Source organism: Ambystoma mexicanum, chromosome 5q, assembly GCF_040938575.1.
Source record: "Ambystoma mexicanum isolate Mex_15411 chromosome 5q, UKY_AmexF1_1, whole genome shotgun sequence".
In the NCBI taxonomy this organism is placed as follows: Eukaryota; Metazoa; Chordata; class Amphibia; order Caudata; family Ambystomatidae; genus Ambystoma; species Ambystoma mexicanum.
In genome coordinates, this window is record NC_090933.1 from 493,182,556 (window position 1) to 493,197,065 (window position 14,510).

The 14,510-nt window shown below is 47.0% G+C and overlaps 1 protein-coding gene across 1 annotated transcript in view; it reads left to right on the top strand.

The window, feature by feature from the left end:
* Window positions 1–14,510, top strand: part of LOC138497459 (desmoglein-2-like) — a 289,004-nt gene that overhangs the window by 248,018 nt on the left and 26,476 nt on the right. The window contains exon 13 of the mRNA XM_069620959.1: window positions 7,614–7,735. Coding sequence (XP_069477060.1) covers window positions 7,614–7,735 — 122 coding nt within the window. The remainder of the gene's footprint in view (window positions 1–7,613; window positions 7,736–14,510) is intronic.

The following is a 14,510-nucleotide window of genomic DNA, read 5'->3' on the forward strand; positions in this document are numbered from 1 at the left end:
TCCGAGCTCCAGGAAGATCCTCTGGTACTGACCAAGCCTGAGCCACCTCAACAGGATGCTGGACCCCAAATGCAAGGAAGGTCCACAGTGGTATCCGAGAAACGCAGTGGTGCTATTTGCGAGAGCCGCGAGAATATGAAACCGCGAAGTGCTGCTGATCTGAAGTTTGCCCATTGCTGCTGCAGCCGACCTTCAGTTGAGTCCCCAGACGTCCTCCCTCTTGCCCCCACGACTGAGGTCCAGGAACAACAGGATCTGCAGACCTACACAGGAATAGAAGCCAGCTGGAACTAATGTCTTCAGACCTAAGGGACTGTAAACCAGGCATCCTCTGTAGTGATGTGAACTGGTGCAGACCACTTCTTTGCCACAAGCAGGCCATATTACTTTCATGTGGGTGTAGCCTTGGTGAGTGGCGGGCTTAAAGGACAACCAGATTGGCTCTCTGCCTAACCCTTTGTTTTAGCCCCCAGATGTGACTGGTGGACTGGTATTCGACCACCATTTGTGGGTGCAATTGGGGCAGAACATGTGCCTGCATTCAGTTCTGACTTTTCTTGCAAGACCATTTACTTACCTGCTGAAGTATTCTAACTATTGTTCTGCAGCTGCATTTTAAGAACCGGCTCTGGCCATACTGGCTGGGCCCTGTCCTATGCTGATTTCAGATGTGGTTTTCAGCTACTTGACATAATTCTTCGGCCTCTTCAATCCTTCTGTGTGCCCTAATTGTGTGCTAGGCCAGGACTTCAATTCTGGAATAGCCTGTATGCCGTTTGCTGCCAGCTTCCCACTTAACCACTGTGGTTGTTGCTCCTTGGCTTAGATCGCTGCTGATGCCTGGAAGTGTATTGAAATCCCCATCAGCCCACCCCACTTAATCTGTTCTGAAGGACTGTGCTGGGTCACCCCTGCCATAGTCTTCATAGTCAAACTGTTTTCTGTGGCTGAGATACCGACCTTTGTTCCTCTAGCCGCAGAAACTTCCTTTGCCAGGTTCTCCCGATCATCACAGCCATCCTCATCCCTGCTTTTGCTTCTGCCTTTAGGGTCCAACTCCTAAAAAGGGCACTTGTTGTTTTGTCATCTGGATCGTCGTTCGTCGGGTGATAGTCTCTGGCTGCAAAGGAAAAGAAGGCTTATACTTGCTTTGCCTTCCTTATACAGCCTTTTTGGGAACCTATGCCATGATGCACCCTGGGCTGGTTTGGCTTTCCACAATGCATCCCTCAAGGATCCCAGTGGTCAGTGACAAACATTTTGATGGCATGTCTTAACAGTATTTACCCGTTGACTTTCATTGCAGCCCATCCTATTGTGCAGCATCCCCTCCTGGTGCTGCTTTTCCTAGAACCTGCACCTGGAGCTCTTAATTATTGCTTCCTCTGTTTCCTCTGGGGTTCTTTGCTGCCGCATTCGCACCTGTGCGGTAGAACTGGGACTTACCTACCTTTTCCTGTATACATGAGCCTGCCTTTTCCTGTATACATGAGCTTTACCTGTTGTGTCCTGTTGACTTTTATTTGGAAGATTTTACTCTGCTTGTATCAGTAACATTTTACTCCCCTAAAGCTCTGAAAGGTGGTTGTGGGATACTTACCTGCCCATGGAAATCTTTGCCTGCATCTGGTCCAGTGAGTTTTAGCCAAAGACTTCTAGCTTGGACCTGTGATTTTTGTCAGATGGCACAGAAACCACTACGGGTCTCAAGGACAGTTCAAGGTTTATTTGGGTCAACTATCCTGCCTCTAGGTTACCCTTGGGCCTGGAAGAAAGAAAAACACATTCTTTCTTCTGGTGAAATAGTTGTAGAACTTAAGCTATCATCAACACACGCATATTGAAACCTACCTGCGAACACTTAATTCTGATGAGAAACATTGTGGCTCCTGTGACTTCTGGGCACAAGGCCCCACTCATGCAGGGCAAATGGGTTGTCTTGTGATCTGGTTCCATCATTTACTGCATCCAAAATACTTACCTGCTTTTGTTGTTTGTTGTATATTTGAACCTATGGTGACTGTACATGTTTGTGCCATAGAGTATTGTGCGATAATACTTAAATTCACTTTTCAGTGTCTTCAGAAGGCCTAAAATAAATAACTATTTTTATACATGGCTGTCTAAATTGAATTATTGTGTGCCATATAGTGTGGACTCCTTGAGGCCTCTGGCCCCACTTGCACACTTCTTAGAATAAGCCTTGACTGCTCATCCATGTACCTTAATTGGGGGTTTTTGGCAGACCTCTCAGAGTTCCCTGTTAAAGAACTAGGGTTGCCTCCTAAAATCTGCCCAGACTTCATTAATCCATCTTCACACTAGGCACAGGTTAGTTTTCTAATGGGAATTTGTAACAGTGCCTGCAGTTGCTTTTTAGGAATCTACTTTTCCACTTGCACCTAATCTCGCATTTTCCTGCTACTCTACCTGCTCCTTCCCCCTTAACTCCTCCCCACTGGTCTCTTTCCCCTCCAATGTTTCAATCCTCCTGTCTCCTGCCACCACCATTTAATGTTACTTCTCCCCTTGCTACCTTTCCTTCCCACAACCGCTCCTCACACATCACTACGCTGCACACTCTTCTACTACTCCTACCATTATGTTATTTTGCATTTATATAGCGCCTTATGTAGCATTGGTATGATCTCAAGGCGCTGCTAGGGTGAATGCCCTCGGGAACCAAAGTTCAAGTCAGTAGAGAGAGAGAGAGAGAGTCATAAGGTGCGTGTGAGCACTGGATATGTGTGCATCGGTGTTGCATTCCTGTGATAGCTGCTTCTTAGCGGTAGGTGTGGTGGTTGGGCTATCAAGAGTATGTGTTCGTTCTGGCAGGTTGTTATCCAGACAGATTCTGGCTGCGTTAGGCCTGAGGCGAACGCCTAGCCTGGGGAGGGTGTGTAACCAGCTGTGTTTAGATAGTATGATGGGGAGTATGAGGCAAGTGATGATATGAGAAAAGCTATACCGAATGGTGTCATAGTATCGCTGTGTTCTAGTTGAGTGGTGGTGTAAAAGAGAGTAAGCGTGGAGATGTGATACCACTTCACCGGTTCCACCCATTTCACCCTTTCCATCTACATACTTCATCCGTTCCACCCTCTTTACCCGTTTCTTCTATACACTTCTTCCGTTCCATTACTCCTCTCCACCCAACCACTGCCCCTCTCCTCCACCTGCTGCTCCTCTCCTCCACCTTGGTTGTGGTTAGGGAGAATTCTAATTTCTGTGCTAATTCCCTTCAACCTTAGAGACCCCCAGCTATTTTGCTGGACTTTAGGACTTTTTATTTTTAACCCTGGAGTGAGTGAGCCCTTTTTTCACTCCCTCATGTGTTTTGACCTGATTTGGATTGTTTCCTTTGGTTGTGGAGTCTAACAAATTCCATGGCCATCTACTTTTTGTACGGTGACACGCAGCACCTTCAGTGCATTGTCACAGAGAAATCCTTTAGATTTCTCCAAAAGGTTTAAATACCTTTTCTTGTGTGAACTACTGTTCCCACGAATAGTAAACTGAAATTGACTTTACTTACCTTTTCTCTTTGTGTAGGTCCAGCACACACCATCTTATGTGGAGTACTGGGGGGTTACTTAGTAGCGCTGTTTCCTACCTACACATGTAAAATTTTTGATGATACTCTCACTACTTAAAATGGCTGGTGGAAGTGGTTTTATTTCCGTAACATTATGTTGTTCTTCCGCAGGCTGAATCCTCAGCTACAGTATAGCACCCATGGGTGTCCATTTTGTCAAAATGGCACCGGTCTTGTTTTTTCACAATTTTCTATTTGTGAGGTCAGTCTTGGGTTTTACTCTGCGTGTCAAGCCAGGTTTGAGCTCTTTGTTAGTTTTGCCTTTAGCAGGCTTCAGTACGGAAACCCGCCTCTGGCTCCAGTGTGTCTGGAAGGGCAGGAAGTGAGGGAGGATCCCAAAACTCCCCTGTCCTTTGTCTTTAGTAATGCCTGAATGTACCCAGTCCTGATTGGCTGGACAGCCATCCTGCTGTTTGGGTGACAGCTAGGCTGTGCATGAAGGGGAGAAGCCTTCTTAAAATGCGAGGGTTTTCGGACTGAAGACTGAGTCGACCACTGGGAAGAACAACCAAATAAAGAAATGAAGAAACGATGAACAAAGCTTTCTGTATCTTCCTGGACCTTTGAATTGCCTAGTGAAGCCCTGCTGCTGTGCTGAAACTCCTTTTTCTAATCGGCAAGAGAAGGGACTTCATTCCTTGGGTTAGTGGGACCAATAAACCCTGAGACAGACTCCACTGGACCATCTTCCCCGACTGGCTGTACTTCTTGGCTGCTGCAGGAACTGAGTGCCAGGGCTCGAGAAATCCATAGTCTAGTGCAACGTCTATGATCCGGCCAGAAGATCCAGGAGTCTCCAGAGTACCCTCCAGGAGGAGGACAACCAGAGCTAGAGTCCCGTTCACCAGAGTGCAGAAGTCAAGGAGTGAAGGAAGTCAAACCAGTTTCCAAGATCTGCAGTGGCACTGTTTACCGAGCGCTGACACCGCGAAGTGCCACTGTTCCAAAAAGAGCCCGTAGCTGCTGCAACCTCTGAATTGCTGCCGCAGGAGTCCCCAGACATCCTCCCTCTTATCCCCACAACTGAGGCCCAGTAACCCAGGATCTGCATCACTGCAACCAGACAGAAGCCAGCTGGACCACTCTTCTGACCAAAGGTTCTGTTCTGACTGGGGGTACTTACCTCCGTGTTTTAAGCTTCGCTCTTCTCAGTTGAGACTTGCAGTAGCTACTTTGCTAGAGTGGATTTCAGCTCTACCCTTCACAAGTGTAACCGCTTGTGACCCTACAGTGTTTTTTCTTAAACAAACTCTCTAACTTTGTGCAAGACTTTGCTAGCTAAGAAGTGCCTCAGCTCCATAGACTGTGCTCCAATTGACCTTGGCTGTCCTGGCTCCCTGCAGACTCTTCTATTCAATTGGACTTTTGTCCCTCATAGGTTATAACTTGGTTTTTAACTATTAATGCTGGGAAAGGTTTTTATATAGACTTCATTGGAAGATTTAAGTGCTCACATGCTCTGAGAACCTGTTTAACCCTTTTCCTTCCCTTAACCTTTCTTTTCTGCAAACCTCAGAATCAGTGTACTAGTGATATATAAATGCCATTACTGTCCTAGTTAGTGAAGTCGCCTCTGGATGTAGGAAGTGTGTAAGAAGCATTTCTTAATAGTATCTACTAGCTTTGAGTTGATTCGGGAAAAGTATTTTTAAGTAGATTTGATTGTTCCGTACATTGCCCTTTTTAAAGAATTCTTATTTTGAAACTTGTTAAATAAATAACTATTTATAACAAAACCTTGAGTAAAAGTGTTACTTGGCTACCTGTATTGATGGATTTCATTGCTACATTTCTACAGCTCACATTTACCCCTCTTGAGATAAGCCTGGCTGCACAGTCACACAAACCAACTTGTTGTAGTGCAATCCTATACCAAAAGGTGGGTTATCTAATACCAAGAGTACAAGGTTTGTGTAGTCTCCCACAGGATTGCTACATCAATTCTTGCCTAACAGTCGTCCTCCACCTTCACTGCTGACTGCACCTGCTAAACTGGCCACTTCCTGTTTACTCTCTTCCCTTAATTCCCCTCCCTTCTTAGGGATTGGTTCTCTTTCCTTTGCCAATCTGATTTGCTCTCCCCGCCCAGGACGTGAATGTGCAGAATGAATCTTTGAAAAGCACCCCACTGGTTCCACAGGCACTCACCACATAATGGCAGAGTCCTTGGTAAGCATTTGTCGAAAGGAGAAAACACATCCCCAGTGTTTCTTAGTCTCTAGTTGTCCCTGTGGTTTAGTGGATGTATATTGGAGCCCCCCCCCCCTGTCAGTGCATCCAACTGGGACTGCACTGTCTGTGATTTCCACATATGCTGGCAGCATCTCGTTGGGTATCCCGCTCCCCGGCCACCTCCTCTTCCACCCTCCCCTTCTAGGCCCCACATTGACTGTTAGATGCTCATTTGTATTTTCCAATACTATATAGTTCGTGTTTGCCATTGGGATACTTTTTGATTATCACTGTGTTCAAATGTCAGATACACTTTGCTTCCCACCCTATACCTCTTTTATGTAATGTCTATCCCTAGATAATACACTTACAATGTGGTAAATTAGTGTGTTGTGTCTTTGACAATGTACTGTTTTTACTCATGCACTAGGTATTTTACTGTGTCTAAAGTCTACTTAAAATAGCTATTGAACTTATAGGGGTGTGTATTTTCCCAAATACGTTTGTAGAATAACTGTCCTTTTTGTGTTAAGCCTCACTACTTACCTTGAGAGATGTAGCTTCCCATTTTGTGTTGAGTGTACTTGCCCAACTTTAAGGTTAGAGGTTGTGCAAAAACCAGTCTTAAAACAGTCATCTCAGGCAGGAGAATTAACGCGATTGACTCTTTCACCCTCATGGCCCTACACAGTGTTTTGCAAAGAAAAATAAGTTTTCAAAACTCACCCGTTATTTTTATCCACAGTGGTCACACCATTTGCAATGAACTAGGAAATGGTTTTGCAGGAAGTCGTTTTGTCTTCCCCTCAAGCTGATGGTGAAAAAGGCTTTAAACTATCTAGGTATCAGGAGAACTCTGACATTTTATGTGGATCACACTAAGGATTTCAGGAAATCGGACATTCCTCTCATTACATTTGGGGATGGAATCCTGGATTGCAGGCTTCCAATGCTTCTGTAGGTAGATGAGAGCTTCTGGATATAAACTTATTTCAGGGTAAGTGTCCCTGTAAGGGCCTTCACGCCCATGCTGTCAGGGCAGAGACTTTGGCTGATGCAGTTCAGAAAAAATTGCCCTTAGGACGTCATCGGCAGAACTCCCCCATCAAAATTCTGCACAGCATAGATACCAGTTACAGGCTAGGTGCTAAATGTGTTACATTAGTTCTGTGGAACCTGCTTGTCTTCTGTAACGTGTCGCATTGGGTCATAGACTTCCCAATCGTTTTTTAATCCTCCCCGCCTTTATCCCCCTAAAAAGGTGCAGTTTCACCTGATGGACAGTTTGTAAAGGACTGATGGGTGTTGGCAGTGGGTGGGGTCAGCAGGGCTTACTGCACCCATGGGGCCAAGCCCTACCGTGCTGTAAATTTAAAGGGAAATGGCACATTTTTGCTGTGCAACTTGCTCTGTTCCCATCCTCATTGGACAGTCTTGTGTAAGTTTGGAGGAAGGTAGACTGTGCAGGTTAAGTACAGTAGTCCCTAGGGTGAGTAACCTTTTCTGAGTCGGTCATTAGGACTGGTCACCCTATACTTTCTAAAAGTTGATCAGGCATGTAGCAAGAAATTGGCACGGTCTGTATGACTATCCCTGGTATGTGTTTGGTGGGTTGTGGGGGCGCTCCCATTTTTGGCTTGGATGTATGTACTGGAAGTTAGTTTGATTAGGGTCCATTCATCAAAAACCTCTCCCCTACCCCACACCCCATTTTTCTAAGGTCCACTGAGAGGGCTCTAGGGTTAAGGCTTATTAAAAGTAATGACTCCATGCAAGTGAATATGCAGTTATGTCATGCACACCTTTGTTCAAGCATATCCTATAAATTCCTTTTCTTTCACTTCAGTGTTGCCCCTTTTATTACTATTGTGTTACTGTGGAGCTGGCGCAAAAGGTTTCACTGCAATTCCCGATGGACCCGTGGAGATGCTTCGATCCTGGAATAGTGAGGGGCAACCAGAAGATATGGTATGTTGATTTAATTTTTTTGTTTTTTTAATACATGGCAACTTGTTACTCTGATGTTTATTTTCCTTAATTTCTGCATGTGCCCGTTACCAACCAAAAATCATTTAACAAAAACTCAAGTCCATTAATATAATTAAAAAAACAACCCTTTAAAAGTCAGTAGTAGTAGGAGTCAGCAGATGTAAGGGCTCATGAAGAAAAGAACAAATGAAGGGAACTACCACAACAGGTGCATAATTAGTTCCAGCATTGAATCTTTTACAGATTCCCTTGATTGTTTGCATACTCTCCAACAGACTGTGAATGGCTGATAGAATATGGTATAATATAGCAACTTACTTATCCTTAATTAAGACAATGTTCTAAGTTTGTGCTAAGTAGAGTTGGTTGTACACAGACACTAATCATACTAACTGTTCATCTTACGTTAGTTTCTTTGCTCAGTGTTAGTGTGCGAGAGGCTCCTTTTAGAGCTTTTGTTATAAATGGCTATTAGCACGTTATTTTTAAATTTTAGTTCCTAAACCGTTTTCTACTTCTAATAAATCACTTTCATTGAGGAACCGTTCATGGTTTCGGTTGGGGGTGGGTGGGGGGGTAACCAAAGAGACCGACTCAGAGTCTGGGCTTTGTAGTACCTGATAAGAAATGCAAAAGGGAAGGCTGTGAGTCCCCCCAGCACTTTTTTGCTGGACTTCTGGACCTTTTTACCAAGCCTACCCCAACGCTGCCACCTACCTTCTCGGACATCCGGCCCATGAAGTGCATGTGAGTTGAGGCTTTCACCACCACTCTTCCCACCCCCCTCCATCTCAGGCTGACTCGCATCCTGACACAGCCCTGTCTCTGCTCTACACTTCTATTGCTGATACTCTTGATTCTCTTGCCCCTGTCATGAGGATCTGTTTGTAGTCCAAAGCCAAGTGCAATTCCTGGTATGACTCTTACCTAGCTACACTTCAACTTAAGTGTAGGGTGGCTGAGAGGAAATAGAGAGCTTCTTGTGCCTCCTCTGACAAACTGGCATGTTGCCTGTTCCAAAGGCAATACCGACTCTCAGTCCTCACCAAGAAGAGAGCCCACATTCAAGCCTGTGTCTCTATGGCATCTAGCAATGTGGCCAAACTCTTTAAAATCTGCAAAGAGCTGTCCAAACCTGCTGCAGTCTCTACCCCTCCTGTTGCCTCCCAGGCTCTTTGCAACGCCCTTACCTCTCACTTTATCTCAAAAAACCCAGGACTTCCTGTCCACGCTTTCCTCCTCTCCTCCCCCTCTCCCCGCTCCTTCTGTGCATGCTGACACTCCTTCAGTCACCTCCCCACCCAACCTCTTTCTCGTCCTTTCCTCTATTCTCCCCTGACGAGGTCGCTAGAAAAGTCCAATCTATGAAAGCCTTGTCAAAACAGGTTCATCCCTGTTCCTCTAAAACCATCAAGGGCCACATTGATGCCCTCGTTCGGGCCCTTGCTGATTTCTGAAACCTCTCCTTTGCCTTCCTCTCCGCTCTGAAGCTCTCCCTGTGCATCCTCTTCTCAAGAAACTGACAGCTGATCCTTCTTGTACGGCTAACTATCACCCAATTTCCATTACTCCTTTTCTGGGCAAACTCCTGGAAAACTTCCCATCTCTCAGCTTAACCTTCACTCTGATTCTGTTTGTTGTCTCCATGACTATCAGTCTGGCTTTAGAGCTGCGAGAAGCATGAAAACTGCTCCCCTGAACATCCGGGAGGATCTGCTCTCCAACCTTGACTCTAACATTCCCTCTGTCCTCCTCCTACTTGATCTCTCTTCTGCCTTTGACACGGTCAACCATAACATCATGCTCAACCGTCTGCATGAAAACCGGGGCATCACCGATCATCGACCCTCCCAGGTCCAAATTGGGTCCTTCCTATCATCTATCTCCCTTTCTACCTGTGGCTTTTCAACCAATACTTGGTAACTCTCGCCCACTGCATTGCCTTTTTCTGCTCCAATTGCCAGTGCACTCCACTCATTTTCAGGCTTCCCTCTGCCACCGCCTCTCCTTCTGTCCTCTCTGATTGCCTAACTGCCATTGAAGATTGGTGTGCCGCCAATGATCTTTGCCTGAATGCCAGCAAGACGTAGATCCTCCTCATTGGCACACACTCGCCCTCCTTTCCCTTCACTCTGTGGCCGGCCTCCCTTGGCCCTCCTCCTACCCCCACCTGTGAGGCCAAGAACCTTGGGGTCGTCTTTAACTCCACACTTTCCTTCTCTGCCCACATCTATGATGTCTCTAAAAAGTCAAACTTCCTACTGCACCTCCTCAGAGGTACTCTGCCTTTCCTCTCCTTCCCCCAGAAGCTCACTGTCTCCCAAATCCTGGTTCTCTCTAGGTTGGACTATTGTAACAGCCTCTTTCTAAATCTACCTGCCTCTGTTCTCTGCCCTTTGCAACTAATCCAGAAGAGGACTGCAAGACTTTTCTTTGGCCTCAAGCCCTGGGATTGTATCTCTCCAGTCCTGAAATCTCTCCATTGTCTCCCAGTGGATGCAAGGATTAAATTCAAAACCCTCTGCATTGTCCACAAGGCTTTCTGGTGCCTGGGTCCAACAAACCTTCAGCTATCCCTCCGCAAATACCTGCCCTCTCGAGCTCTTAGCTCCTCTACCTCCCTGAGAGTCAGTCGTTTTTCAAAGAAACGAGAAGGGGTTAGATCTCTGTCCTCAGCTGGACCTCCCTCTAGAACAGCCTCCCTGCCATTCTGAAACTTGAGGAGAACCATCTACGGTTCCGGAAGCACATCAAGATCTTCCTCTTTGCTTCTGCCTTTGCCCCTCCTCTCCCCTACTGATCTGTTCTCTCTCGGCACCGTGCACCTGGCCTACCCTCTGTCTTCCAGGCCCAGGTACCTGCTCACCCTGTACCCATACAGCCCCCCCATTTCCTTCCTGCACGTATCAGACATAACATGTCTGCTGCCTTAAACCGCACTACCACGGTTTGCTGCCTTTATTATTTATTTCTTTATTTTAATTATCTATCAGTTTTTCCTTTACTGGACACTTTCCACTTCCCGAACCCCTTTCCTTGTACTTGCACATTCTCAATGTCACTGGGCCTTGTAAGATCGTTGTTTTTGTTCTCCCTTGTTCCCCTCCCTTGCCGTGCTCTGAAACACTTGTGTACGAGCGCGATACAAATGAAATCTCAATATCAATATCTTGTTTACACTGGGTTGCTGTTAGCCTGTCCATAATAAGTCTGCCTTGGGTTATATTTGCCTCTTAAGTTGGTGATGGCTCCTTTAAAATGTGTATAGGTTTTACTTACCTTGTGTTGGCTATGTGCCATCCTAAAACAAGTTGGTTATTGCTTACCTCAATCTGTGTTGCACTGATCTGAAAAGCAACTGTAATAGTATTTCTGATGTTTGTTAATCTACTTAGAATCACATGCTGTGCATAGTCCGACATCCAGTGGTCACTGCAGAGTATTGCATTTTGTTTTTCGTAGTCGAAAAGGGGACGTCGACCAGGCGTGTCTAACACTATCCCTATAGTGACGTGCAGTGTACCCACAATCCCTCACGCGTCGAGGTCCTCTGATTGTTTTTTTCCGCCCAGATATTGGTTGCCTATACGCGGAGCTCCTCGAGACATTGCAAAAAACCTTTTTTGACCTTTGGTTGCCCTTAACTTATATTATTACTTACATCCCTCCTTTGGCGTCGTAGCTGCAAAGCTGTTCACCGTCGATCAAGATCTCCAACGGCGGTGCCTTCGACGGAGGAGGTTGTTCGGTGTTCGCCGAACACGTGGCCTGGCCTCGACGGCCAAATACAGTAGGGAGAGTGGGGTCGTGGGACATTTATTGTTTCTCTTTGAGAATGCCTTTCCCTTTCCCCTCCCTTTCCTTCGGGGTTGTTGTCACATGCAATCTGTTCTTCAGCTATGGAGAGGACACCCTTTAGGTTTTGCCCGCGTTGCAAAGGCAAATTTACCTGGAAAGACGAGCATAAATGGTGTAACCGTTACTTGCCCCTCGACCACAAAGAAGACGGCTGTGCGGCCTGTCAGCTCCTTAAGCCGAAGACTTTGAAAGACCCTAGGGTCAAGAGGTGGGCAGCCTACGCCATGTCTAGGTCTGATTCATCACCCGCCGCTGCCCCCGCAGAAAGTGACGAGGAATGTGACAACCCGACGTCCGTTTCGGAAGTCGTAGACCTCTGTACGGAGCGTTCACGCTCCTAGTCCGTCCCCGGCCCCGACAAGCTCGGCTCACGCCCTGCTTATGGGGATGAACACCCCGGTGAGAAGGACGCACACAGAAACCACTCCCATAAACCTACTACCCACGGCTCTTCCTCGTCGAAGATGAAGAGAGCATTAGCGCCAACGGAGACGTAGGTCCTACCGGCAGCCTCCTCAGACCGTAAGAGTCTGAAGCCCCACTCGCAAACGCGACTAGCGACTGGGCTACCCCCAGATAAGGGCGCTATCACTAAACCGCCAGACGCGCACCGGCAGAGCGCGGCCATCAGCGTAGAGCAAGCGACGCCTGTAACGTCGACACCAGAGGTACCCTCGACAGACAGTTTAGTTGTCGAGAGCCTGGCGAGGATTATTTCCACCGATAGCCAGAGACGGACGGCGAAAGAGACGTCGGTTACTGCTCATAAGGCCCGGGAAACGCTGAAAAGGTCAGAAGGAAGACAGGAACCGCCCGCTCTGAGAGGGACTCCTAGCCTACCAGAAGGCTTTTCAGAAGGCGAGGGGAACCTCTCTTCGACGTTATAGGGATAGGTCGAAGTGTTTTCTAACGGAAGGCCCTCCCTTTTCTCCCCCTGACCGCTCCGGGGTACCTCAAGAAACCCTAGAAAGACTCCAGTTCTGTATGGACAAAATGGAGAGGTTTATGGAGACTCAGAACCTTCCAACACCCAAGAGATCAAGAGAGGGACCTCAGGAGGATCCCAGGGCCAAGTACCCCAGGCTGTTTGATCCCCCTCCCAAGAGGATGTAGATCTATATGACCTCACTGGAGAGGAGCCCCACTTTCGGGATGATGAGGAATTCTTAGGCAATGAAGGGGAACAAAACCTAGAGGAGGAAGGTTTTGAAGACAACCCGGATATGGGTGAGGGGGGCTTCGGAGAAGACCCAGGAGAAGGTGCTTCACAGCCCTGGCAGTCCCCATCAGCGTTTTCAGACCCTGAAGCCATAAAGCTGTCCCCACCCAAAGACTCACCTATTAGGAATACATCTCCTGTAGACGTCAACCTACCTTTAATGCACTCCTACGCAAGGCAGCAGCGCATTTCGAGATTGAGACCGGGGAAACTTCTCCTGACATCGACTTTGTAGAAAAGATCATTAAGGAGAAACCCCCTGTCAGCCAAACCATTCCCCTCCTCGCCTCAGTAAAGAGACAAATTATTCCTTCACTATCCACTCCCGCGTTGTTCAGAGGGGTCAACCCGAGGATAGAAAAATTATTTTGTCCTTCTCCATCGGGCCCATTATACGTCAGGGGCCACTCTGTACCAGACTCCTTAGTGGTGACAAATACCAGGAAGAGAGCAGGGGTCCCGCTGTAAACTAGCGAGGCCCCACCAGATAAAGAGGGTAAAAAATTGTATGCCCTAGGAAAGAGGATTACAGCCTCAGCTGCCTTTTCCGCAAGAATTGCCAAAAACTCTTTGCTGTCAAGTTATGCAGATGCACAATGGAGCAAACTACGTAAGGACATTGAGGAGGTACCGGAACCCCTACGTACTCGCTTTCTAGCCACGGTGACTTAAGGGACCTTAGCCAACCAAAGCATCATTAAAATTACTATGGATGCTGCAGAGACGGCTGGGCGTTCCCTAGTCCAAGGAATCCGACTCAAACGTCATGTATGGCTACGCAATTCAGGCTTTCAACCTGAGACACAAGCATCTCTTAACAAACCTATAGAAGATGCAAACCTCTTTGGTAAGGTGGTGGATGAGGCACTAGAGACCGCAAAGAAGGAATTTGACACGATCAAGACACTAGATCAAATTTCAAGGCCTCCCAACAAACGTGGTTATGGCAGCAAACTTTTTTTTTTTTTTTTTAGGCCAACGCCAGCAGCAGCAATACTCTGCAGGTAACTGGTCCTCTAACGAAGGCACCAGTGGACAATATAACCAAAGAGGACAACGTCGTGGCAAGGGAAGAGGTCGGGGTCCTACCCCTAGAAGTTCCCAAGCCACCAACACCAAATGACTCAAAGATTCGGGTCCCCTCCCATACTTCGCCGGTAGGGGGGTGGTTAACATCCTTTCTTCCAGCATGGGAGGGCATAACATCAGACTGCTGGGTACTATCAACCATAGCCTGCGGCTACTGTATAGAATTCAACAGTTCCCCTACGTACAGACCCCCAATGGGACGACTCATGTCGCCAGAACACCTCGCCATCCTTCTTCAAGAAGTGGACCAACTATTAGAAAAAGGAGCTATAGAGGTTGTGCCTCTATCCCAGGTAACGAAAGGTATTTATTCAGTGTACTTCCTTGTACCCAAAAAGGACTTAACCATGCGCCCTGTACTAGATTTGTGCCCAGCGAACAAATTTGTCAAACCTCAAAAGTTTTGTATGGTGACTCTACAGGAGGTAATCCCCATGCGTTCACAGGGAGATTACATGACAACACTGGACATGAAAGATGCATACTTTCATATTTTAATGTTGCCAGCGCACAGGAAATACCTCAGGTTCATGGTAGAGGGCAAACACTACCAGTTCAGAGTGCTACCCTTCGGCATAGCATCAGCGC